Source organism: Nematostella vectensis, chromosome 4, assembly GCF_932526225.1.
Source record: "Nematostella vectensis chromosome 4, jaNemVect1.1, whole genome shotgun sequence".
NCBI lineage: Eukaryota > Metazoa > Cnidaria > Anthozoa > Actiniaria > Edwardsiidae > Nematostella > Nematostella vectensis.
Window position 1 is genome coordinate 12,048,182 of NC_064037.1, and position 24,024 is coordinate 12,072,205.

General features: G+C 40.8%; 3 protein-coding genes and 1 long non-coding RNA gene across 4 annotated transcripts; 2 read left to right on the forward strand and 2 right to left on the reverse strand.

Moving 5' to 3' along the window:
- Positions 1–553: 553 nt before the first annotated feature.
- Positions 554–10,933, forward strand: LOC5516642 (melanopsin). The gene is made up of 2 exons (XM_001636588.3): positions 554–1,904; positions 9,354–10,933. The coding sequence occupies exons 1-2, from the start codon at positions 1,042–1,044 to the stop codon at positions 9,625–9,627; spliced, it is 1,137 nt and encodes a 378-aa protein (XP_001636638.2). The 5' UTR covers positions 554–1,041; the 3' UTR covers positions 9,628–10,933.
- Positions 10,934–10,940: 7 nt separating this feature from the next.
- On the reverse strand, positions 10,941–13,225 carry LOC125561956. Its single transcript, XR_007307665.1, has 2 exons — positions 13,056–13,225; positions 10,941–12,043 (listed from the first exon to the last, which is right to left on the reverse strand). It is a non-coding gene; the product is annotated as an uncharacterized LOC125561956 (long non-coding RNA).
- Positions 11,195–16,118, forward strand: LOC5516643 (rhodopsin). Its single transcript, XM_032386376.2, has 2 exons — positions 11,195–12,057; positions 15,329–16,118. The coding sequence occupies exons 1-2, from the start codon at positions 11,195–11,197 to the stop codon at positions 15,579–15,581; spliced, it is 1,116 nt and encodes a 371-aa protein (XP_032242267.1). The 3' UTR covers positions 15,582–16,118.
- A 446-nt stretch (positions 16,119–16,564) lies between these two features.
- Positions 16,565–23,991, reverse strand: LOC5516583 (probable tRNA (uracil-O(2)-)-methyltransferase). The gene is made up of 12 exons (XM_032386375.2): positions 23,572–23,991; positions 23,051–23,195; positions 22,319–22,553; positions 21,786–21,854; positions 21,375–21,482; positions 21,026–21,097; positions 20,339–20,445; positions 19,459–19,519; positions 18,911–19,030; positions 18,076–18,562; positions 17,617–17,733; positions 16,565–17,050 (listed from the first exon to the last, which is right to left on the reverse strand). Exons 1-12 carry the CDS (start codon positions 23,948–23,950, stop codon positions 16,818–16,820), a joined length of 2,133 nt encoding a protein of 710 aa, XP_032242266.1. The 5' UTR covers positions 23,951–23,991; the 3' UTR covers positions 16,565–16,817.
- Between the last annotated feature and the right edge of the window lie 33 nt (positions 23,992–24,024).

Genomic DNA, 24,024 nt, shown 5'->3' on the forward strand with positions numbered 1-24,024 from the left:
GGCTTGGTACATACAGAAAGTAAATGAATAAAATGAATAAGGTAGTTGTTATATACTGCACAAAGATCTTAATTCCAACCCGAAGGAGAAAAGGTTGTTTTTCTTTGCGAAGGTGTTTTATGCCTATTTTGATTATATTTTTTTTCAGACCTCGTCGCCCAACAGGAGAGCTTTTTTGGTATTACAAAAGGTCTTGGTTTTGATAAGAAATGTTGTTTTTGAATTGAAATTTGATGATATTCTTGAATTTCAAGTCTCTAATGTAAAATAACCGCTTGGTGTTGAAGGAAACATTAATGGTTTTCACCGGAACCGCTTCTTCAACCAGCAGAAAGAAAAACATAGAGATAGCGCCAGTTTCAAACAATAGGTAAAATGCTGCCTATGATCATGTACATCTAAATAGTATTACTATACTCCAAAAACTGGAAACCGACTCTGCCAAATTTTCGTCTTTAATAAGACTTCTTCAGGGCAGACTGCCCAGAAGTCTGCCCTGAAGAAGTCTTATTAAAGACGAAAATTTGGCAGAGTCGATTTCCAGTTTTTGGAGTATTGTATTCATTGTTCTGGTACGAGATCGCGACAGTTTGGGCTTTTTGATTCTATAAATAGTATTACTTGTACACTTGAAAATTATATCCCAAAAAACATTTTGTGGATAATAATAATGAACTAGCTATTAAGTACTCATCTATAATTCCACTTTGTAAAACTAAAGTGCGCGATTTGGATATTTTATATGAATATTTCATATTCTACTTAAATTACGGCACATTTTCCAAGACACATTGAATAGTTGTTTTTATTCCGTGTTATTTTTGCGCGTTTAGTGACAGAGAACCTACCTAATTTATTCAGACGTCATCAGCCAATAAAAATAACAGGGTTTGTTTGTTCAAATATCATCAAGGCACCGTCGGGTGATTTGGCGTAGGCACGACAGTGTCACGAGCTCTTAGAAGCTTTCGCAGATCTTCAACTCGAGACCAGAAAAGCCCAGCGAAGGGTAACTGAAGCACACGCCTTTTAGCTATCGAGATGCAGCTAACTCCGTATGGATATAATCTTCTCGCAGGATACATATTTTTTCTTATACTTTTTGGCTGCTTTCTACAAGGGATCACATTGTTGATTCTACTTAAAAAGGAGAACCAACAAAAAAGCCTGACACCCTATCTCTTGAACATAGTTGCCGCGAACACATTCATGATTCTTGGCAGTTTCCCGACAACTCTCGTGTCGTCGTTCGCGCGTGGCTGGGCATTTAACGATGCTGTGTGTAAGTTCATCGGTTTCGTCGGCGGCTGCGCTGCGACTTCCATGATTGCAAGCATGCTATGTATCACTATAACAATACATCGGACAATTGCCAAGCAAAACGTTACCAATCATTTTTTGCACCAACCACCGAACAAGACCCAGCTCAAAATTATCATCGGTGTGTGGATGTATTCTGCAGTCATCATGCTCCCGCCAGTAACAGGGCTCACAGAAATGAAACTCGAAGCCGCAGACACAAACTGTGCTCCTAACTGGAGTCCAGACACTCCTGGGGACCTCGCCTACATTCTAATCCTGTGTGTCACTGCCTACTTCATCCCTGTGGGTGCATCGCTTTTCTACTACTTGCAAATCCGAAAGGCTTTGAGTGCCCATATGGCTCTGGCTATTCCAGTGGCAAGTATCCAGGCTCAGCTCAGACGTTTTCAGAACATCACTTATATGACTGCGGTGGCCATCGCGGCATTCGCCATTACTTGGTTGCCCTATGCGGTGTACGTCCTGATTGCTGCGTTCGGCGGGTCACATCTGTTTGATGCGGTCATGAGCGTGGTGCCTGCGATGGTGGCAAAGATGAGCATTCTTTACAATCCGTTTGTTTATGCCCTGGTAAATCCAAGGTAGGGAAATGGCTTTATAAATACGTGTTACCAATTGACTAAAATCTGTTGAAAAAACATCATAACGCAAAATAATTTTCGCGAACAACTCAGTACAAACTTTTTGTGTTATGCGCCATTTTAATTTTAAATCATTGAAATAGTCTCTGTGTTGTAGCCTGCTGCTTTAGTGTATTCATGTCAGCTATGATTACAACCACTTTGAAAAAAAAGACGTAAAAAATTCTTGATAAATTAAAAATAAAAAGGCTAACGAACCCTAACTACAACAAGATCATTACCTCATTATATTCTAGCCTTTTACTTCCTTCTACGTATTGTCCTAACATACATATACATCAATTACACCTTATCTTATAGTGCAATCATTTTGTAATTAAGCTGCCCTTTTTCGATTAGCGAAGAGAAACCGAGATACGCAATTACAGACAAAACAAAGCGGTATCATCAGTTTCAGCTAACTTGACCCTCTAACTTTACCATCTAGCTCTACCCTATCTCTTTACCCTTTAACTTTAACTCAAATGTTGCTTGCATTGCCTGGGGGATTATGAAACGTGCCAGTACCCACTCTTCTCACTATGCTTATCAAGTAAGCACTTTATCAAACAGACGCCTTGCTGACAACGTGATCTACCTGTGATCCCAATTGTTCTTTCAGACTAAATAAATAATAATAATCTCAGACTTTTTAAAATGCCAGGCTGTTTAAAGTAAATCTCGTTTTTTTGTCTTCATATAAAGACATCATCTTAAAGACAGTAAGGGCAAGCTTTTAAATCGTGACTCTTTAAAATTAAATAAAGTCGGTTAGTGACTGAAACAAATAGTTGTAAAACACATTAAACTTAATTCTTTTAAAGCCATCAGGTACTAATGTGTTAGGGGAATTCTCCCCGCCTCTTTACAATATAGCTTAAAATCCTAGAGTATGGCAAAATGGTCCCGAACAATTTCAGTTAGCATTAACGGCAAGCATTCGTACGAAACTGCATTAATACTGTAAAGTTTTGAAAAGATTGAAGTGCGGTATTAATGCAAAGAGCAACGATTTTTCGTTCACTCTGGTATTATTCGCTGACAGGGGCGACGGAAGGCAAGGGAGCCCTCCACTTTTCTGAGCAGATGTTTCTTTATATATGAACGTTTTCTTTAAACCAACGGGTTTCAATCGGTATATATGCGACCGACAACAAATTTGTTGAACAGTTTAAAATCCCCGCGATTTTTACCCTGGTTCCAAAGCCTCGAACGTCTCTCTATTTAGTGGCCAGCGAGCTTGAAACGAGGCTCTGGCCTCTCGAAGCGCTATTTCGACTACTGCCCCACTTCCATTTTAACGTTTTGTGATTAGCATGTGTCAGTTTCACGTGGTGCTACCTTGGATGTAAACATCTTTTCGCTCGGGAATCGAATTCACGAGTATGAAAAGCGCATGAAAACTCGATTTCAAAACAACAACATTCATCTGAAAACCCATGGGATCATTACTGTAGAGTTAGTGACAAGAATCTGCGCATAGGAGATGGGGAATACAGCATTTTCTCGGTGAGGCGCTTCAAGGAGGAGAAAATCGCGGATAAGGGGCAAAATGACCAGTACAATCGCTTCCTTGGGATAGTTGAATACACTATAGTTGAGGCGAGAGCAAACGCCGGGAATAAGCTGGAAAATCGGCGATTTCCCGGAGTCGGCAGCACAGAGAAGACATCTCGCCGCTTTATAAACTCGTAAAGAGATTCCTTTTGAACAGACTTTAAATTTTTAATACTTGTAAATCCTGTAACTACTGCAAACTGCAAAGCACTATGAAAACTGCGATCAAAATAATATATCGCTCCTCTACTTCGTTCGTTCAGATGTTTGTTATTGCGAACAACAAGAATTAAAAACGGGTTTTGAACTTTTGAACTTGAAGCGAAATAGAAAACTGTCAGAATTTCTTGGTTTCCATGACCACGCGTCAATTGGCCAATCAGCGACCAAGTTCAGATGAACCTAGCAGAAGTCGAAATAGCGCTTCGAGAGGCCAGAGCCTCGTCTCAACCTCGCTGGCCACTAAATAGAGAGACGTTCGAGGCTCTGGAACCAGGGTACGCGTTCTTATAAATAGGAATTTGAACCACCAGCCCCTCCCCCACTTATGGGACCACTCTGCCGCCCCTTCTAGACTTAGCAGCAGGGTGACACGTGACAACGAAAATCTCATAACAAAAGATCGCCCCATGACAGGTTCTCCAATAGGGTTCTGGATTCCGGATCCTAGTGTGTGGATTCCGGATTCCATGTGGGTTTTTTCTCGTGGATTCCGGATCCCAGCAGCATGGATTCCGGATTCCATATCTCATTTTTTCATGGATTCCGGATTCCATATCTCATTTTTTCATGGATTCCGGATTCCATATCTCATTTTTTCATGGATTCTGGATCCCATATCTCATTTTTTCATGGATTCCGGATTCCGGATTACCTGTCATGGGGCGAAAAAGACGTATTTCAAAGATGTTCGCAGCGTGTTCAAGCCTTCTAGCTTTTTTAGTTTGCATTTCTTTTCTACTCACGAAGTTTGAAGCATTGTGTTTGCCATTCTTCTCTACTCACAAAGTTTGAAGCATTCAAATGCCTTTAAAATCGTAATACTTTTTCAAAGTTATAAGGGAAAACTTACATATGAAAAAAGTTCTTACCAATGTTTAAAAATCCCCACCCAAGCAATAGTGATTTGGACGTGACTTCCAAAGATATTTTTAAACCCCTGTTGTTGTGTTAGGATTTGTTTATGAACTAGCGCTGCTGTTTGAGACTCTAAATTATGCAACTATTTTGATTAACTTCTTTAGATCTTTACGCGAAATGTATTCGAAATCAATATTTCTTAATTAATATTAATATTTTAATTAAGCAAATAAAGTTTATGTTTTTGCTTCCTTGCAGATGAATTCTGGACATTATAAGAGTGTTTCGTCAAATTCCATATCAATAATTATAACGTTTTTGATCCCCCAAGTAAAGTAGTTTGAAGCAGGAAATTCCTGGGTAGCTTTTTCATTGCCATGACTAAGAGCGTGAGTAGAGATTGCCGTTAGGCATTGATCTATGCTGTGTTAACATTAGTATCGAACAGGATCAGAGCATCATCACTTTACTACAACGGTAGGTCAGCTTTTATCGAGCCTGGCGCAGAAGGTCGAAATTTCATACTTAAAGAAGTCTTATCGCGGCGGCATTCGCCGCCGGTGCAATACTGACTCACTCCAAAAATCCATTTCCGTCGACTAATTCGAGCAAGTGACTGAGATGATTTAAAAAAATATCGTAAATAAGGTTTAAAACTTTAATTGTAAGTGGTTATTTGAAGTTTTCTTGCAAATAAACCGATTAGATTGTAAACAATGATTAAGGAGTGGCTGATCGACATTCTTTGACTTTTATAAATTGAACTCCAAGTACAAACTTAAATTCTTCAATTCACAGACGAGTTTTCTTAGCAATATAATTTTTACTGTACTTGGGAGGATTTACCTCAGATTTGTATGTCTTCCCGTGGATATTTAGGTTTTTTTTAAGATGTATCAATAGAGCTTTTTCCTTTTCTCCATATATCAATTTAGATTGACTGAGAGCAGATTATCATAGGGGGGGATGTAAGTGACTGTGGTCGGACTATATGGTTTAATTCGAAGCAGACCACTAGGGAGAAGGGGAGAGAGGAGAAGGGGAGGATCTGATTTGGGGAGACACACCACTTAGGGTGGGTGGGGGGATTGACTTGGGCAGTGTAGAGGCTTGACTATATGGTTTCATTGGGAGCACACCACTTAGGGTGGGTGGGGGGGATTGATTTGGGCAGTGTAGAGGCTTGACTATATGGTTTCTTTAGGAGCACACCACTTAGGGTGAGTGGGGGGGATTTGGGCAGTGTAGAGGCTTGACTATATGGTTTCATTGGGAGCACACCACTTAGGGTGAGTGGGGGGGATTTGGGCAGTGTAGAGGCTTGACTATATGGTTTCATTGGGAGCACACCACTTAGGATGGGTGGGGGGATTTGGGAAGTGTAGAGGCTTGACTATATGGTTTCATTGGGAGCACACCACTTAGGGTGGGTGGGGGGGGGGGATTGATTTGGGCAGTGTAGAGGCCTGACTATATGGTTTCATTGGGAGCACACCACTTAGGGTGAGTGGGGGGGATTGATTTGGGCAGTGTAGAGGCCTGACTATATGGTTTCATTGGGAGCACACCACTTAGGGTGGGTGGGGGGGATTTGGGCAGTGTAGAGGCTTGACTATATGGTTTCATTGGGAGCACACCACTTAGGGTGGGTGGGGGGGATTTGGGCAGTGTAGAGGCTTGACTATATGGTTTCATTGGGAGCACACCACTTAGGGTGAGTGGGGGATTCGGGAAGTGTAGAGGCTTGACTATATGGTTTCATTGGGAGCACACCACTTAGGGTGAGTGGGGGGGATTTGGGCAGTGTAGAGGCTTGACTATATGGTTTCATTGGGAGCACACCACTTAGGGTGAGTGGGGGGGATTGATTTGGGGAGTGTAGAGGCCTGACTATATGGTTTCATTGGGAGCACACCACTTAGGGTGGGTGGGGGGGATTGATTTGGGCAGTGTAGAGGCCTTACTATATGGTTTTATTGGGAGCACACCACTTAGGGTGAGTGGGGGATGGATTTGGGGAGTGTAGAGGCTTGACTATATGGTTTTATTGGGAGCACACCACTTAGGGTGAGTGGGGGATGGATTTGGGGAGTGCAGAGGCTTGACTATATGGTTTCATTGGGAGCACACCACTTAGGGTGAGTGGGAGGGGGAGTGACTTGGGCAGTGTAGAGGCTTGACTATATGGTTTCATTGGGAGCACACCACTTAGGGTGAGTGGGGGGGATTGATTTGAGCAGTGTAGAGGCTTGACTATATGGTTTCATTGGGAGCACACCACTTAGGGTGAGTGGGGGGGATTGATTTGGGGAGTGTAGAGGCTTGACTATATGGTTTCATTGGGAGCACACCACTTAGGGTGAGTGGGGGGGATTGATATGAGCAGTGTAGAGGCTTGACTATATGGTTTCATTGGGAGCACACCACTTAGGGTGAGTGGGGGGGGATTGATTTGGGGAGTGTAGAGGCTTGACTATATGGTTTCATTGGGAGCACACCACTTAGGGTGGGTGGGGGGGGGATTGATTTGGGCAGTGTAGAGGCTTGACTATATGGTTTCATTAGGAGCACACCACTTAGGGTGAGTGGGGGGATTGATTTGGGCAGTGTAGAGGTCTGATTATATGGTTTCATTGGGAGCACACCACTTAGGGTGAGTGGGGGGATTGATTTGGGAAGTGTAGAGGCTTGATTATATGGTTTCATTGGGAGCACACCACTTAGGGTGAGTGGGGGGGTTGATTAGGGAAGTGTAGAGGCTTGACTATATGGTTTCTTTAGGAGCACACCACTTAGGGTGAGTGGGGGGATTGATTTGGGCAGTGTAGAGGCTTGACTATATGGTTTCATTGGAAGCACACCACTTAGGGTGAGTGGGAGGGGGGATTTGGGAAGTGTAGAGGCTTGACTATATGGTTTCATTGGGAGCACACCACTTAGGGTGAGTGGGGGGGATTTTGGAAGTGGAGAGGCTTGACTATATGGTTTCATTGGGAGCACACCACTTAGGATGAGTGGGGGGGGATTGAGTTGGGCAATGTAGAGGCTTGACTATATGGTTTTATTGGGAGCACACCACTTAGGGTGAGTGGGGGGGATTGATTTGGGCAGTGTAGAGGCTTGACTATATGGTTTCTTTAGGAGCACACCACTTAGGGTGGGTGGGGGGATTGATTTGGGCAGTGTAGAGGCTTGACTATATGGTTTCATTGGGAGCACACCACTTAGGGTGAGTGTGTGGGGGGGGGATTTGGGAAGTGTAGAGCCCTGACTATATGGTTTCATTTGGGGCACACCACTTTGGTGGGTGGGGGGGGATTAATTTGGGCAGTGTAGAGGCTTGACTATATGGTTTCATTGGGAGCACACCACTTAGGGTGAGTGGGGGGGGGGGATTGATTTGGGCAGTGTAGAGGCCTGACTATATGGTTTCATTGGGAGCACACCACTTAGGGTGGGTGGGGGGGATTTGGGAAGTGTAGAGGCTTGACTATATGGTTTCATTGGGAGCACACCACTTAGGGTGAGTGGGGGGGGATTTTGGAAGTGGAGAGGCTTGACTATATGGTTTCATTGGGAGCACACCACTTAGGGTGAGTGGGGGGGATTGATTTGGGCAGTGTAGAGGCTTGACTATATGGTTTCTTTAGGAGCACACCACTTAGGGTGGGTGGGGGGGATTGATTTGGGCAGTGTAGAGGCTTGACTATATGGTTTCATTGGGAGCACACCACTTAGGGTGGGTGGGGGGGATTGATTTGGGCAGTGTAGAGGCTTGACTATATGGTTTCATTGGGAGCACACCACTTAGGGTGAGTGTGTGTGGGGGTGATTTGGGCAATGTAGAGGCTTGACTATATGGATTTATTGGGAGCACACCACTTAGGGTGAGTGTGTGTGGGGGTGATTTGGGCAATGTAGAGGCTTGACTATATGGTTTCATTGGGAGCACACCACTTAGGGTGAGTGGGGGGGATTGATTTGGGCAGTGTAGAGGCTTGACTATATGGTTTCTTTAGGAGCACACCACTTAGGGTGGGTGGGGGCGGATGATTTGGGCAGTGTTGAGGCTTGACTATATGGTTTCTTTAGGAGCACACCACTTAGGGTGGGTGGGGGGGATTGATTTGGGCAGTGTAGAGGCTTGACTATATGGTTTCATTGGGAGCACACCACTAAGGGTGAGTGGGGGGGATTTGAGAAGTGTAGAGGCTTGACTATATGGATTTATCGGGAGCACACCACTTAGGGTGAGTGTGTGTGGGGGTGATTTGGGCAATGTAGAGGCCTGACTATATAGTTTCATTGGAAGCATACCACTTAGGGTAAGTGGGGGGGATTGATTTGGGCAGTGTAGAGGCTTGACTATATGGTTTCATTGGGAGCACACCACTTAGGGTGAGTGGGGGGGGGGGGGGGGTTGGCAGTGTAGAGGCTTGACTATATGGTTTAATTGGGAGCACACCACTTAGGGTGGGTGGGGGGATTGATTTGGGCAGTGTAGAGGCCTTACTATATGGTTTCATTGGGAGCACACCACTTAGGGTGAGTGGGGGATTCGGGAAGTGTAGAGGCTTGACTATATGGTTTCATTGGGAGCACACCACTTAGGGTGAGTGGGGGGGGGGGGGGGGGGTTGGCAGTGTAGAGGCTTGACTATCTGGTTTCATTTGGAGCACATTGCTTAGGTGATAGTGTGGTCCAGCCCTTAGCCTGGCCTTATGTTCTGGAACTTCTTCCTAACTTATATGCTTCAACAAAACTTTCTTCTAGATTTCGCAAGTCGATCATCGACCTGTTAACCTGTGCTAAACCCTCCCCGCGACAGTGGAAAATCGCTCCGTTTAGTTTTTCCATTTCACGACGCAGCGGAAGACGCCCTCCCAACCTCGCCCCACGTAAAGCGCTGGAACGAACTGCGGGGAATGCGGAAGAGAGTGTTCCAAGATTTCTTGTGTGCGGAGAAGGTCAAAGTACAAGTGGCAGGTATGAAAATGGAGGAATGGAACTTTCTAAGCAGAGTAAAGAAAAGGAAGGTCAGATTTAAATGGGACGCCCGCCATGTCCTCCGACAATGTTCTATGATTTCTCGAGGCTTAACTGTTGATGTTGGTAATAATTAAAATCAGGGACGAAAATAGTCCAACGGACTTCCAAGCGGGATAAGGAAAATAGCAAGAGTAATATCCAAAAGGATTTGTTGACTGCCACGATTGTAAAGTTTAGTGAGGCGTAGATATAGTCTCGTCGTCAGGCTTTTCACCGCCGCTCTACTCATTGGGATTTAAAATGGCGGACACTGTTCACTGTTGGAGGCGAAGTTAGCCGCGCAGCCTAAAGACGCCTGGGGCCGACGCTAGTGTATATTTGGACTATGATTCAATAAACAGGGTCTGGATGGGGGGGTCTGCATGTCGGTAGTCAGTTAAAATTTCCATAATTTGTCGGTAGTCGGTAGTCTTTGTCTTTGTCGGTCTTTGTCGGTAGTCGGTGAATCTTAGCTAAAACGTCGCTTTTGTACGTCGCTTTTGTACTAAATTTCATGTATAAACAAGATTAAACATTAGGGATTGATTAGTAATTAATAACTTATTGATAATGAATTAATTATGGATTAATAATTGACTGAAAAGTTGATGCAACAGAAAATACATAGTGCTGATTCTGAAATGGCCGAATTTAAGTAAATTGATGATGGAAGTAAAGAGTAAAAATGTCGGAAATAATAAAATGTCGGTATTCGGCAAAAACATTTTAGCGCTTGTCGCTAGTCACTAGTTTTTTTCATGTTTTGTCGGTAGTCAGTTACTTTTTAAGCCGTTTGTCGGTTAACCCCATCCAGACCCTGAATAAACCATGAGGCCGAAGGCCGATGGTCTATCCAAAATCATAGTCCAACAGGCCGAGAGGTCTATTTGTTTTAGAATTCACCAACTAGATGGTCAAACATAGACAAAAAATGTTAACTTGATTTATAAATATTTGAGCAGGCGAGAGTCTACTTCATGTATTTGTTGTTTACGATCGACACCGTGCAGCCATTGTTTTTTAGGAAAAATGTTCTAGTTTTGTTTGGATTAGAAAGTTTTATGACTATTTTACACGAGATTTTCGCTTTTATTAAAGGTCTTGGTTTTAATTAGAAATATACTTTTTTATTCCCAACACCTGTCATATACTTTGTATCTGCAGTCGTTAATATAAAAGGAAAAGAAACAGTAGGAAACAATACAATTAAAGTTGTCTATTATCTTGTACATTTAAATACTATTATTTAGAAAAATTGTTGTGCGTAGTTTGAATATTTCTTTTAGTTGTACTGAACTTAAGTAAATTTTCTAAGACACATTGAACAAGGTGTTTATTTAGTGTTATTTTAATAAGGCACTCTTAGTTACAGAGAACAACCCACCTGATTTCTTCAGACGTCATCAACCAATAAAAATAACTTTATTAAGCGCGCCGCGTGATGTTTGTATTAACACGACACAGTCCGGTGATTTGGTGCAGCCACGCTAGTGTGACGCGCTCTAAGACGCTTTCGCAGATTTTCAACTCAAGACCAGAGAAGCCCAGCGAAGGGCAACTAAAGCACACGCTTTTCAGCTATCGAGATGCAGCTAACTCCGTATGGATATAATCTTCTCGCAGGATTCATATTTTTTCTTATACTTTTTGGCTGCTTTCTACAAGGGATCACATTGTTGATTCTACTTAAAAAGGAGAACCAACAAAAAAGCCTGACTCCCTATCTCTTGAACATAGTTGCCGCGAACACATTCATGATTCTTGGCAGTTTCCCGACAACTCTCGTGTCGTCGTTCGCGCGTGGCTGGGCATTTAACGATGCTGTGTGTAAGTTCATCGGTTTCGTCGGCGGCTGCGCTGCAACTTCCATGATTGCAAGCATGCTATGTATCACTATAACAATACATCGGACAATTGCCAAGCAAAACGTTACCAATCATATTTTGCACCAACCACCGAACAAGACCCAGCTCAAAATTATCATCGGTGTGTGGATGTATTCTGCAGTCATCATGCTCCCGCCAGTAACAGGGCTCACAGAAATGAAACTCGAAGCCGCAGACACAAACTGTGCCCCTAACTGGAGTCCAGACACTCCTGGGGACCTCGCCTACATTCTAATCCTGTGTGTCACTGCCTACTTCATCCCTGTGGGTGCATCGCTTTTCTACTACTTGCAAATCCGAAAGGCTTTGAGTGCCCATATGGCTCTGGCTATTCCAGTGGCAAGTATCCAGGCTCAGCTCAGACGTTTTCAGAACATCACTTATATGACTGCGGTGGCCATCGCGGCATTCACCATTACTTGGTTGCCCTATGCAGTGTACGTCCTGATTGCTGCGTTCGGCGGGTCACATCTGTTTGATGCGGTCATGAGCGTGGTGCCTGCGATGGTGGCAAAGATGAGCATTCTTTACAATCCGTTTGTTTATGCCCTAGTAAATCCAAGGTAAGGAAATGGCTTATTTCTTTGTTGACTCTTGAGGTCTCAAGAAATAACGTAATCACTAACCGAGAAACCCCTAACTACCTTATCTTTATTCCTTTTTTTTGTTCCTAACCTTTTGTTTCCAACCACACATTGTGCCAACAGAAACATACATATATCATGAATTACACCTTATCTCACAGTGCAATCATTCTGTATTTAAGCTGTCTTTTCTCGATTAGCAAAGGGAAACCGAGATCCGCAATTACGGAAAAAACAAAGCGGTATTATCAGTTTCAGCTAACTTGACCCTCTACTTTTACCATTACTAACAATTTCATCTCAAATGTTGCTTGCTTTGCCTGGGGGATTATGAAACGTGCCAGTACCCACTCTTCTCACTATGCTTATCAAGTAAGCACTTTATCAAACAGACGCCTTGCTGACAACGTGATCTACCTGTGATCTGTGATTTCCATTGTTTATCAGGCGGAAACCTTATCAATAACACTTCTTAAAATACCAGATTATCTAACTAGAAACCTTCAAATTTCTTATTTAATTAAAAACGGAAGTAGTTTACTAGCAATTTATAAATTTATATTTTTGCTAAAGTAGGTTGGTGACAAAAACGTTCAAAACACATTAAGCAGTCACGAAAACGGTTTATTTTAGGTTTTCTTTTGCAGTTTGCTTGCAACTTTCTTAAAAGTCGTATATCTTGTAAGTTACGCTGGATACGAGGACTAACGTTGAAGAATGCATTATAAGGTCACATAGTCTATAAGACATCAAAAGATGTTTTGTCGAGCCCCTGTTATGTTTAGGTGAAAAGATCATGCCCCCTGCATGTTATTATTAAATAGAACTTCTGGTTAAGTCACGTATTTGTAAAATAAATTTATCACAGGTAGCCCGAGCATAATGTTAGTGGACTGCAATAGTCATGGTTTATAATATAGGGGGGTTAATACCCCAAAATTATAAGACATTCTCAATAAAATTGCACGAAGACTCACCGTGTGGTTAGCCCTTGATGCTAATGTGAAGTCTAAAGAATCTACCACTCCACTAACATTCAGCTTGGGCTACCTGTTATTTGATGGCCTATCGGCTTCGGCTTACGACAAACGGCTTCGTCTAGACATAAGCAACACAAAAAATAAACAATTTATATTTATTCATTCTATTTCGGTATTTATCCCAGTCTTTAAGAACGTCACCTTATGGAAATGTAAAAAAAAGTCTAAAGGCCTGGCTAAACACGAAAACATGTTTGTCAAACATTGCGTTTGACGCAAATGTTTGTACGTTTAGCCACCCACAAAACATGAGACTCAATTGGCTTCCGCAATACGTACAGATGTTTGAACGAAATCAAAACATTTTCATCAAACATTTGTGTTGAACGCTGGCGCGAGCGTTCGATTTCAATGTTTGACAAACATGTTTGCGTGTTTGGCCTGGCCTTTAGAAGTATTTTTCTTCACTCAAAATACTTACTTAAGAACATTGCGACGGGCGATGCTGGGGAGGTAATAAAATATCCGGGAAATGTAAATGGCAACCGATTTGATAACTAAGATGCCTTATTTTGTATTTCCCTTTGGCTATTTTAGAGGAAACATATATTGTGCATCTATTGTCTCTGGTTATACTTCCAAGGAGACTTTTTGTTCTTTCCGGTATCATTTGTCTAAGTATTTAATATGAATATATATTTAATTATTCAAGAGCCTGTCTTTTAATCTAAAAAAAAGTTCCCATTTTCACTTTACATTATTGCTCTTTCCGGTATTATTTACCCATAAGTATTTAATTGAAATAGTAACTTCATTAGCCAAGGTCAGATAAGGTTCACATTTTTACTTTACCTCTTTGCAGCTTATTCCACATTTCAAGGAGCTTTCTTTGATAGGATTTCTGTTTTTTTACCATTTATGTTATTAGTTCACTAAGTAAACTGTGCATTATCATGACGTAACTAATGGCTTAGATGAACAACCAATAAAAGGTTCGATGCCGTTTTAAAATCAGCAATAAACAATCTTTAGCATGTTTATATGTATGTGTATAGTACAATCACGTTCAAGAGTCACAAAATCAAATGGGTATGTTGTTATTTTCTTAGGGGTTTTATCAATTAAATACGCACATTTTAGTATGTTGGAGAATTAATGTCTTGAAACGTTAATCTATGAATTTACCGATATCTATATGTATGTGCGGATTTACAGTTTAGTGAAATTATCTAAACAAATTTTACAAAACAAACTATGCGCACATTAGTCGTAAGCATGTAAAGAAAACTGCTATGCTAAGATAGAAACTCGTAGGAAGAATAGTATTTCGGTTGGGGGAGACATGACGGAGAAACATGACTTGACGTTTCCAATAAGCTCATTACACACCAAATAAGGCGGAAAATTCCCCTAAGTACTTAGTGAGTAATAACAAACAAAATATCAAGTGCGACTTTTTTAAAATTGATGCGAATTTTGTAAAGTGTCACTAGAATTTGAGCTTTTTGACTCTAAGCCCATTACATGGCGCAAGAATGATCAAGGAAAAATATCTTAAAAAGCCTAAATCTGGGTATACGCATTTCGAACTCACGTTATTTGTGTTTTAAAAAGGGAAAATCAGTCCAGAATACAAGGAACTGATGGCTATTGTAAAAAAATTTCTCTCTTCATCTCTTCAAAGTGCGCATGTTCAGGATTTTTCCGTCGTGTCGTTGGGGGATAGTTGTGTGGGGGGGAGGGGGGTGCAGAACGTATGTGTGTTTGATGAAGGAGAACAGACACCATTTTCTACGATACTTTTAGGATCCTAACTTGAATAAGGGATATAGTTTTCTTGTTATGCCTGTTTTTCTTGTACAAAAAACATCCTGACCTTTTTATGCCTGTTTTTCTTGTAAAAACGATTAAGTTTTATTGGAGAAAGAAGTGCAGACGTAATGGAGATGTGGGCGGTTAGCAGGGAATTTGAGGTTTGGGAGTTGGGGGAGGGGAGTATGGGAGTAACAAACATTTCAATGCTGGTAGACAGACTTATCCTCCGTTGCCAACTCGCTTAAAGCTCTTGACATTATTTTTACTTATATTTTCAACAAATCTTTCAATATTTTGCAAGTCAATAATTGACCTTTAAACCTGCGCTAAACCTTCCCTTAGCTAATGGAAAATCGCTCCTTTTAGTATTTCCCGTACTCGACTTAGTAAACCCCCTCCCAACCTCGCCCCACGAACAGCTTTCACTTATATGCTTCAACAAATCTCTCTTCTAGATTTCGCAAGTCAATAATTGACCTGTTAACCTGCGCTAAACCTCACTCTCGAAAATGGAAAATCACTCCGTTTAGTGTTTCCCGTACTCTACACAGCAAACCCCCTCCTAACCTCGCCCCACGAAATGCGGGAAACACGCAGAGTATTCCAAGATTTCTGGTGCGTGGAGAAGGTAAAAGTGCAAGTGACAAGCATGAAAATGGTGGATTGGAACATTCAAATCTGAGAAAAGAAATGGACTGTCAGATCTAATTGGAAAACATGGCATCAACAGTGATCGTGGTTTAGTGGGCATAACTGTCAATGTTGCTTCAATATTATTATATGAGCGGAATAACAAAATGTTGGACTGGAACTCGTGACTTCCAAGCGTATAAAGAAAGTGACGACAGGAACGTTTAAACGATTTTGGAGTAGTCTCATACGATAGTTAAAAGATTTTAAATCGGGAAATAGCTGGGGCATAAATAATACTCGTGCATCATTAATACCGAGAACGCAAGCCAAGAAGCCTAGATGAGTCTCGCAAACCATTTTATCTTGACGCCTGGTCAATTCGGCTTTGCGGGGGTAATGAGGAAATAATTTGTGATTAGTTCAGAGTTTTTAAGTACTTAAATGCACTTAAAAAGGCATGTAGTTGAATCGTGGCGTGAATCACAAACAACAAATCCACAAAATTACCTTTGATAATAATATCATGATCGGTTTGGATATGAGCTACTACAACATTTTACTAACCATTCAGTTACATATTCTGTGTCATAATAAAAGCGTTTGAGAATCCAGGACGATTACTGACTCCTAAATACGAAATACACCGACCTCAAGCTCTTGAGGGACTTTTAGAACATAAACTGCATGCAGAAAAGGGGTGATGTGCATGTAAGAAAGAAGTTTACCTGGTCAGGATGTGCATGCGAGAGGGGTTTACATGGTCAGGATGTACATGCGAGAGGGGTTTACATGGGCAGGATGTACATGCGAGAGGGGTTTGCCTGGTCAGGATGTACATGCGAGAGGGGTTTACATGGTCAGGATGTGCATGCGAGAGGGGTTTACCTGGTCAGGATGTACATGCGAGAGGGGTTAACATGGTAAAGATGTGCATGCGAGAGGGGTTTACATGGTCAGGATGTGCGTGCTTAAAGGTTTTACATGGTCAGGATGTGCATATAAGAGGGGATATTCATGGTCATGATGTGCATAGAGAGGAAAAGCTGAAGAATCAGAGCTTTCGATGAAGTTGACTTTATTTTCAAATACTGAATGCTGAGGTTTTAAGGGGGAATTAATTAGCAATTTGCTGTCTACCTGGCCATGGGGAATTAATGTAAACCAATTCAGCTCACCACGGTCAATACTTTACTGACCAATTGTCCTTAGTGTAAAATTAATACCTCTAAGATAAACCAGTCCACCATTATAAGGTCTATAACGTGCTTGTCCCTAGAGGAACTAATATTCCAAAATGATTCATGTTCACCTTCACACGGCCTTAAGGTACTGTGCCGATGGCCGGTCCCTAAGCTCGTCCTCGCCGTGGGCATATGGACATCTCTTAGAGCAGCAACCGTCGGGATGGTAACTATGGAACCAGCATGTGGTCGTCTTGTACAGGGCATCGTAACGCCGTTGGAGATAAGCAGGGTCTCGGCCCGTCATCTTGGGTCCAGGCACCTCAACTCGCCAGTCCCTGAGCTCTACCGTGCCGCTCACAACTAAAGGGAATTGAAGTTGTGTTGAGGTTGGCTGTTTCACAGCAAAATGTAGTCGTAATTCGAGATATAATAACTTTCAACGCAGAACTGTGACACGAGTTTTCGAATTTTCAAAGCGATGCTTGACAACCTTGATTGAATGAATAAAACGACGAAGGCCAAGAAACATCGAGCATGAAAACAAGCGTTTCGTTCAAAAATGGCGGGAGAGCGAACTTCGGCGATGTAAAATATTGTCGTCATTGTTTATTTGAAACGAGAGGTATTCATTCTCGTTATCAATCACAAAAACCTAGGAATCCTATTGTTTTACTCGTTCAATTAAGATTATCAAGCTTGCTTAGAAAATTCGAGAACTTGCTTCAAAAATGGAAACTACTCGGCAAATAATGAAATGTAGTTTGGAATAATGATCTTTTATTATTCGGTTCAAGGGGGAGTAACTATACTAGTTTCTCTAAAAAGAAACGACAGTAAAGCTCGAAGTCGCATCCTTTACAATAAAATATTTAATATTCCTTTTGGCTAATTTGTTGTCCAGATCTGTGATAGTGTACAAACCTTACCTTTAAAGACATATCGATGGTTTCTTAGCAACGTCTGTATACCACCACACTCGCTCTTAAGTCGCTGAAGCGTTTCCTTGTCGAATATCTTTACGATTTCCGATAGCGTTAACCTGCCTATAAATATACAATTTATTACAAACTAGCCACTGAGCGGATACCTGGCAAACAGAAATATAAGGCAGCGTATCTGACATCTGTAGAGGCGACAGAGAAATGTAGGGAGAGCGCAATGGGTGTTTCAGTGTGTATAAAGCATTTAAAAATCTTGCACTCACTAAATTTCAAGTATCTGAGCGTTTAAAATGTCCTCAGTTTTTTCCCTGGGAGCATGCAACTGAGCCACACCCACATCCGTTTCGCACGTATGTATTGACTGTGTAGCACTTGTCTAGTGCTTGTTCGAGAAAATAAGGTATTCGGCGAATATGTGGTAGGATGGATGGATTTGAGCAATACCTCCAGGGTTCCAGTCTTGGATAGGTGTTCCTGTACTTGTAATTCCATCGCAAGAGTTGACTTTCTCAATCAAGCGAGGAGCACTCAAGAGCGCCTCAGCTACTTTGCTGACCATAAACTCTCTCACTGCCTTCTGTAGCTGGGAGCAGTTACGTGATAGGATTTCCGAGGATCTAGGCACGAAGTCTGGTGATATTCCCTTTTTTGAGTCCCCTTCATTATTGCACGAAGTTAATGATTCCTTCCCGAGTGAGTTCAAGTCAGTAGACATAGTTGCTAAATTACTTGTACCTCTTTTAGCTAATGATTCTGTTCTGTAATCATTACTTTCCTCGTTTCTGTGGGCTTCTTGACCTTGAGATATAGTCTGTGGTTGTTGTCCTTTGTCAATGTCACATCCTCGACTGCGGATCATATCTTTGATTCGCACCTCCATGATCGGATGCTCCTCTTCAGAATACGCCCTACATTTGCCAACTTGACACGTCTGTATGACATGAGAGAATAAATGAACGAAATGAATAGTCACCGGGGTGTCGCCACGGTAGGGGAAGCAGTAAACGTTCATGTTTGGAACCATCAGTGCCAATGCAAATCAATTAACGCGTGTGTGGTATCCCAGAAAAATACTCCACTTCCCCGCGAATGACATTGGGAGTTAAGGAGGGTCGGAAGGCGTCTTTCAGTACAGATTTTAGGGGGTAAAAACCCCGCTCATACAAAACACTGATAAATTAAGAAAGTTCGCTCTGTAGGGGAGATCGTTTCTGAAACTTCACATTTCTTGAAAAAATAAGAAAAGCGTGCTAATATTTTAGAATATTAACATTCTTACTCGTTTTGTCGATGGTATCCTCAATACATCCTCTTCGACATAAAACCCACAAGCAGTTCCGACTTCTTGAATGTAGTTGAGGTAGTCCCTATACTGTGAAATATTGTTCCTACGGACGAACTTCAAAAGTATAGGAATAAGTCAACACACAAAAAATACAGTAAACCTGTTTCTAAATCTTAATATTTTAAGCCCGGACCAAACGGGCAATACACTATTTAAAAGAACGTCTAATTTTCATTTGAGGCTGGGAAATTCTTATTTTTGCAGCTGATAATGTTCTTAAAGATGTCCTTAAATTTTAGTGTTTATAATGGAATATAATACCAAATAAATTATTAGAAAATAATCACGCAAATGATCAGTAGCAAAAATATTTACATAATTTTGTTATTATAATCACAATTTGATTCTGTGTTTTAGAGTGAACAAAACAATACTTTGCTGCTATCGGAGCCTTGGCATGTTCTTAAAATTTGGTGAAATCTCAGGCTGAACGTTCTAACAAATAGTTCTTAGAAAAACGAGTGTAAAATAGGCGCATTTACCTTGCAATTAAAGTCATATAAACAGCAGGGCAACACAAAATAACGTGTGTTGTAGGAAGACCTAGGAAACAAAAGAAGTATTCTGTAAGGATCATGTTTACCTAAACGAAGACAACGTACAAATCAGAAATCCATCGCATATGATTTGTAACAACTGCTCCCAACTCAAGTTCTCCGTGTGTGTATTCTTGTTAGTAAGCCATGTGACTGACATTCGCAAGGCTCTAGAGCTCTCTTGCTTTGGCAGCGAAAAAAAATCATGCCGGAAACCCTAAGAGACCCTAAGGAAGCGCCTGTAAAGAGCGCTGGGTTTCAGAGTATGTGTGACGGAAGGTGGTCACTCCTAGGTTGGCTTACTGCGTTATGTGCTATCCTCAAGGGTCTTAAAAATTATTTATCAGGCGGCAAAAAAAAAAAACACAGAAAAGGTAGGGCTTTAGGAAAGCGCCCCCAAAAATTCTTATTTCTTATTAAGGAATCTTCATATACTTTGATTTTCCCATATGTGATACCTTTGACTGAGCACCCCCCCCCCCCCCCCCTTAGCCAATCCTGGGTACGCGCCTGTCTCGTGTTGACCACCTTTGATCTGCAAACACGTGATTTGACTGCTTTAAGATGGTAGCGTAATACTTAGTTTCCTGGCGTTATTTTCTCTCAAGAAAAAAACTTGTAAAATCACATTTGTCTGAATTTTGATTGTAAAAAAGCGTTATATGAAATCTGCAAAAAGCTGCTGTTTTGGAATGAGTATATCCACTGGCGACAAACTTTACTTCTGTTAGGAATATAACCGGATAGTGAGCTAGGGCGCTCACCTAAAATTTCTAGTCATACAAACAATCCATACAGAAGAGATTTCTGTTTTTTGTACCAGTACCTTGCAGCAATGACCGGTAACCAAGGTGTCAACTCATCAGAATGATTTCCAATCAACCAGTCCACTTCAGGAAACAGGCCTGAAGCAGTAGGATCGAGAGCTTGTTCCTTAAAAAAAGGTGACAAGAAAACCCCAATAATTCTCCTCCAAATTGTCGATAAATACACACAAGTCAATGATTAATACAGAAAAATTTAGAAAGTGTGACTGCTTGATTGCAGAAGTGTTGGTTTAAGCCCATGCTTTCTGGTTCCATGAATTAATGTGTTTAAAGCATTATACACCTTCCTTGAACAATCTTGGACAATCAAAAGGTGCATGGCCAGGACGTGCTGATGGGAGAGCATGGTTGTAGCCAGGGGGTGGCCCAGGGGGACCAGGACCCCCCTTCTAGCAGCCAAAAATACAGTAAATGTATGAGACATTATCTAAAATACAGGAGAAAATTACATAGAAAGGACCTTTTGGGACCCCTCCTGTTAAAAAACCTGGCTACGCCGCTGGAGGAAGGTAGTCATATATAGATATCAATGGAATGTGGGAATATATTGAATATCATTTGATAAGGAATAATCTGCTTTTTGGAGTTCGAGGGGCAGCCCTGTGCTTACTTCTAACCATGTGTCTGATTGCTGGCTCGGAAATACAGTGTAATTTCAAACCCTAGTAGTGGAACACCTACAATACCTTTAGCCTGGTTTCTGGACCAAAAAAATCCCAGATATTTCTTTTCCGCACGTCAATACCTTCACCAGCATGCTAAATAGAGGATGCAAATTTTAAAATGCTTGTTTGTACATGTATGGTACATGATTGTTAGCTTTCGGGCGTTTTTAGATAGTCTTATTAGCTTAGTGGTACAGGCTTCTAACAACTATGCCTTTTCGTCTTAGAAATATTGGTATCAAGTTCAAAGACCTGGGTCTAATCCAGGGTCAGGCAAGCTTGGAATTTATTTGAAGGCAGAAACACTTGTCTCTCTACATTAGGGACTGTGAATTGTTTCGTAATTGGTACTGATTTTGTTTTTACTTACTCCTTCTGCAGTAAGTAGGTGCACCAGTAGTCCATTTCCACATCCAAGATCAACAAATGACTGCTTCTTTAGAAGATTTTTCTCAGCTCTTTCATTTTCCCAGAGAATCTTTGTATTTTATGTAATCAGCAGAAAAAATAAAAATAAAAAAAAATTGCAAACCCTTTTATACTATTTTCCATTGTAGTTAAGTTGTATTTGTTTAAAGTAAACATATATTGTATTATTAGCACATATAAAAAAATGACAGAACCAGACTCGCAGAAATGAGGGGCTAAAAATACTAGTTAGGGGATTGAGATCCTTGCTTTAGATTTAATCATATTATAAATTCTAACCTACATCAAGTCAATTCATTTAAAGTAAAGTAGTGTGTTAATAATGTTCTGAAGTGATCATTTCTCCTCTTACCAAAAGATATGTAGCAATTGCAATATCCTCATAAACAAATTTTTGAGGGTCGGTGGATTCTGGCCAAGACTGCAAAAAAGCAAATGATGTCTTAGAGCCCTTATATGTACATGCTTTTAAGCATCCACATGGCTTTCAGAGTGTATCATCTACTTATGAAGTAATGTAAATGATACAACACATGGTTTCTCATCAATACAAGATTGAAAAAATCAACACATAGGTATGTTAAACGCCTCTGAGAAACAGAGTACTTGCTGTGACTTTTCGAGTGTTAGCCCTTCGTCCAAGAATTTTACAAGTCCCTTTGCAAGACCTTTTACAGAGGAAAACATGTATTTAAAAACAATGTTAAGAGGCTATAAATCTAGAAAAGGTATTTATTGCATGCTCAGTGCCATTCCTTGGAAATTAAGGATTTAAATATTTTAAAATAAAACTATGTGATTTTGTTAACTTATAAATGTCTTTTCTCTTGGACAGCATTGATTGGATTGACTGTAAAGTATATCATTAAATAGCTGCATACCTACTTTGACTAATCTTTCTCCATGTTTTTCCTTCATCTTTTGGTAAAGCATGGTATACTTTTCCATTGGGATCAGTCTGAGGGACCCCTTGGTATTCTTGCAAGCAGGAGACTCCGCCCATTTCTTAATCTTAATTAAGAGTTGCTCTCTTAACCACTTGACTGATGGGCAGACGACACCATCTCCTTGCTGATTTTCATAATTTTCATGGTTACTAGTAAAAACCTGAAGTTGTAATCTGTTAAAAAAGAATATTCAACATAATTTGGAGACACAAAATGAGAAAAGAGTGAGAGGTATAATTGGCATTCATTATATTTTTTTATTGGGTGGTTATATAAAATACCTAATAATGCATAGCCTATAGAATAAAAATACCTAATAATGCATAAGATCCAGTGTAAACTTAAACAAAAATAACACTCTTGAACACTTGCAGGCCTCATTTGTGTAACATTCAGTTCTTCAACATGTACAGTACTTGGTATTCTTTACAATAATTGTTTTTTTTTTAAAGTACTTGTTTTTTTTAACACAGTAACATCTAAAGGTCAGTCGACATGTACATTATGCAAATAAAAAACAAGGTGAGAAACAAGGGTGGGTGGTGCTCTAGAACTGGGCCACCCTGCCTTACTGTAACCCAATGATTGGATTATCTCCCAATAACTAGATTCATTGTACCTTGGATTTATGAGGTAACAGAATGAACAGTGTAGACAAAATTGTATTTACCGTTTTTCTCCAGGCTGATCAGCAAGATAAACAATCTTGTAAGACTGCATCCCCTGATCCAAATTGATTCGTTTACTTGGGGAGGGGTTTTCTTTACAGTCTTCAATGTAGAGTGGCAAAAAGTAAACTTCCCTTTGAGACCTACCTGTAAATGCAAACAGGCATGTTCTTGAATAAAAAGGTATAGGTTTGAAAAGCTTAATACTATAATCAAAGCTTAAATACAGTAAGTGCATCTTCTAAAATGTGGTCAAGATAAAAAGGTGTAGCAGGCCTAGCAATATTTGATGGACACAATAGATTGGGGGAAGGGGTAAGTGCCCACAGTGCCCTACCCTATTCTACAGCCATGAGTGATACACATGCTAATGTGTCTAGAAACTTTTTTCCTTTAATGAAACCTTTGGAGAAGAGAATGAAAACAGCTTAGACTACAGTGTAGCAGACATTAATATTTTTTGAAAGTATGTGATTAGTTATTGTTTCAACGATTGCGAAAGTTTCTCATTGAGTTATCTCACCCAGAATAACAAGCTCATTTAGTGGAGAATTCCTGTTTAACTGCCTTGGAATTAAACGCCTCCACAAAACCTCAACAAAGTCTAATTGTTCTTCCGTGCACCCTCTCCCTTCTGATGAAGATTTCGCTTGTAATTCGTCAAGAAAATGGTCCCAAGAAAAATTAGAAGTTTTCACGTGCTCTGCTTTATCCAACAATGTTTTAACGCATGAACTTTCAGTGTAAATACGCTTGACGGTCACGCTACCATTCAGTCTACGATTAACAACATGAGGCTTGTCGATCCAAACTTGAATTGCTGTAAAAAAGCTGTCACAGTCACAGTCAAGGTTAATTTTTTCAACAGTCTTCCAAGACTTGAAGCTTCCTACGTCCGCCATTTTGTACTAAAACATCGCGGGCACATATTTTGTATCCATATCAGCATACCTGTGTTAAACAGGAAGCCCAAAAG

Bases quoted from the DNA above. Each gene is read 5' to 3' on its own strand.
- LOC5516642 (XM_001636588.3), top strand. From the start codon at position 1,042: ATGCAGCTAACTCCGTATGGATATAATCTTCTCGCAGGATACATATTT. The intron at 1,905-9,353 runs GTAGGGAAATGG...ACTTTCTTCTAG, and splicing joins TATGCCCTGGTAAATCCAAG to ATTTCGCAAGTCGATCATCG.
- LOC5516643 (XM_032386376.2), top strand. From the start codon at position 11,195: ATGCAGCTAACTCCGTATGGATATAATCTTCTCGCAGGATTCATATTT. The intron at 12,058-15,328 runs GTAAGGAAATGG...TCTCTCTTCTAG, and splicing joins TATGCCCTAGTAAATCCAAG to ATTTCGCAAGTCAATAATTG.
- LOC5516583 (XM_032386375.2), bottom strand. From the start codon at position 23,950: ATGGCGGACGTAGGAAGCTTCAAGTCTTGGAAGACTGTTGAAAAAATT. The intron at 22,554-23,050 runs GTAAATACAATT...CTTTTTTAACAG, and splicing joins GATCAGCCTGGAGAAAAACG to ATTACAACTTCAGGTTTTTA. The intron at 17,051-17,616 runs GTAAGGTTTGTA...AATTCCCTTTAG, and splicing joins CCATCGATATGTCTTTAAAG to TTGTGAGCGGCACGGTAGAG.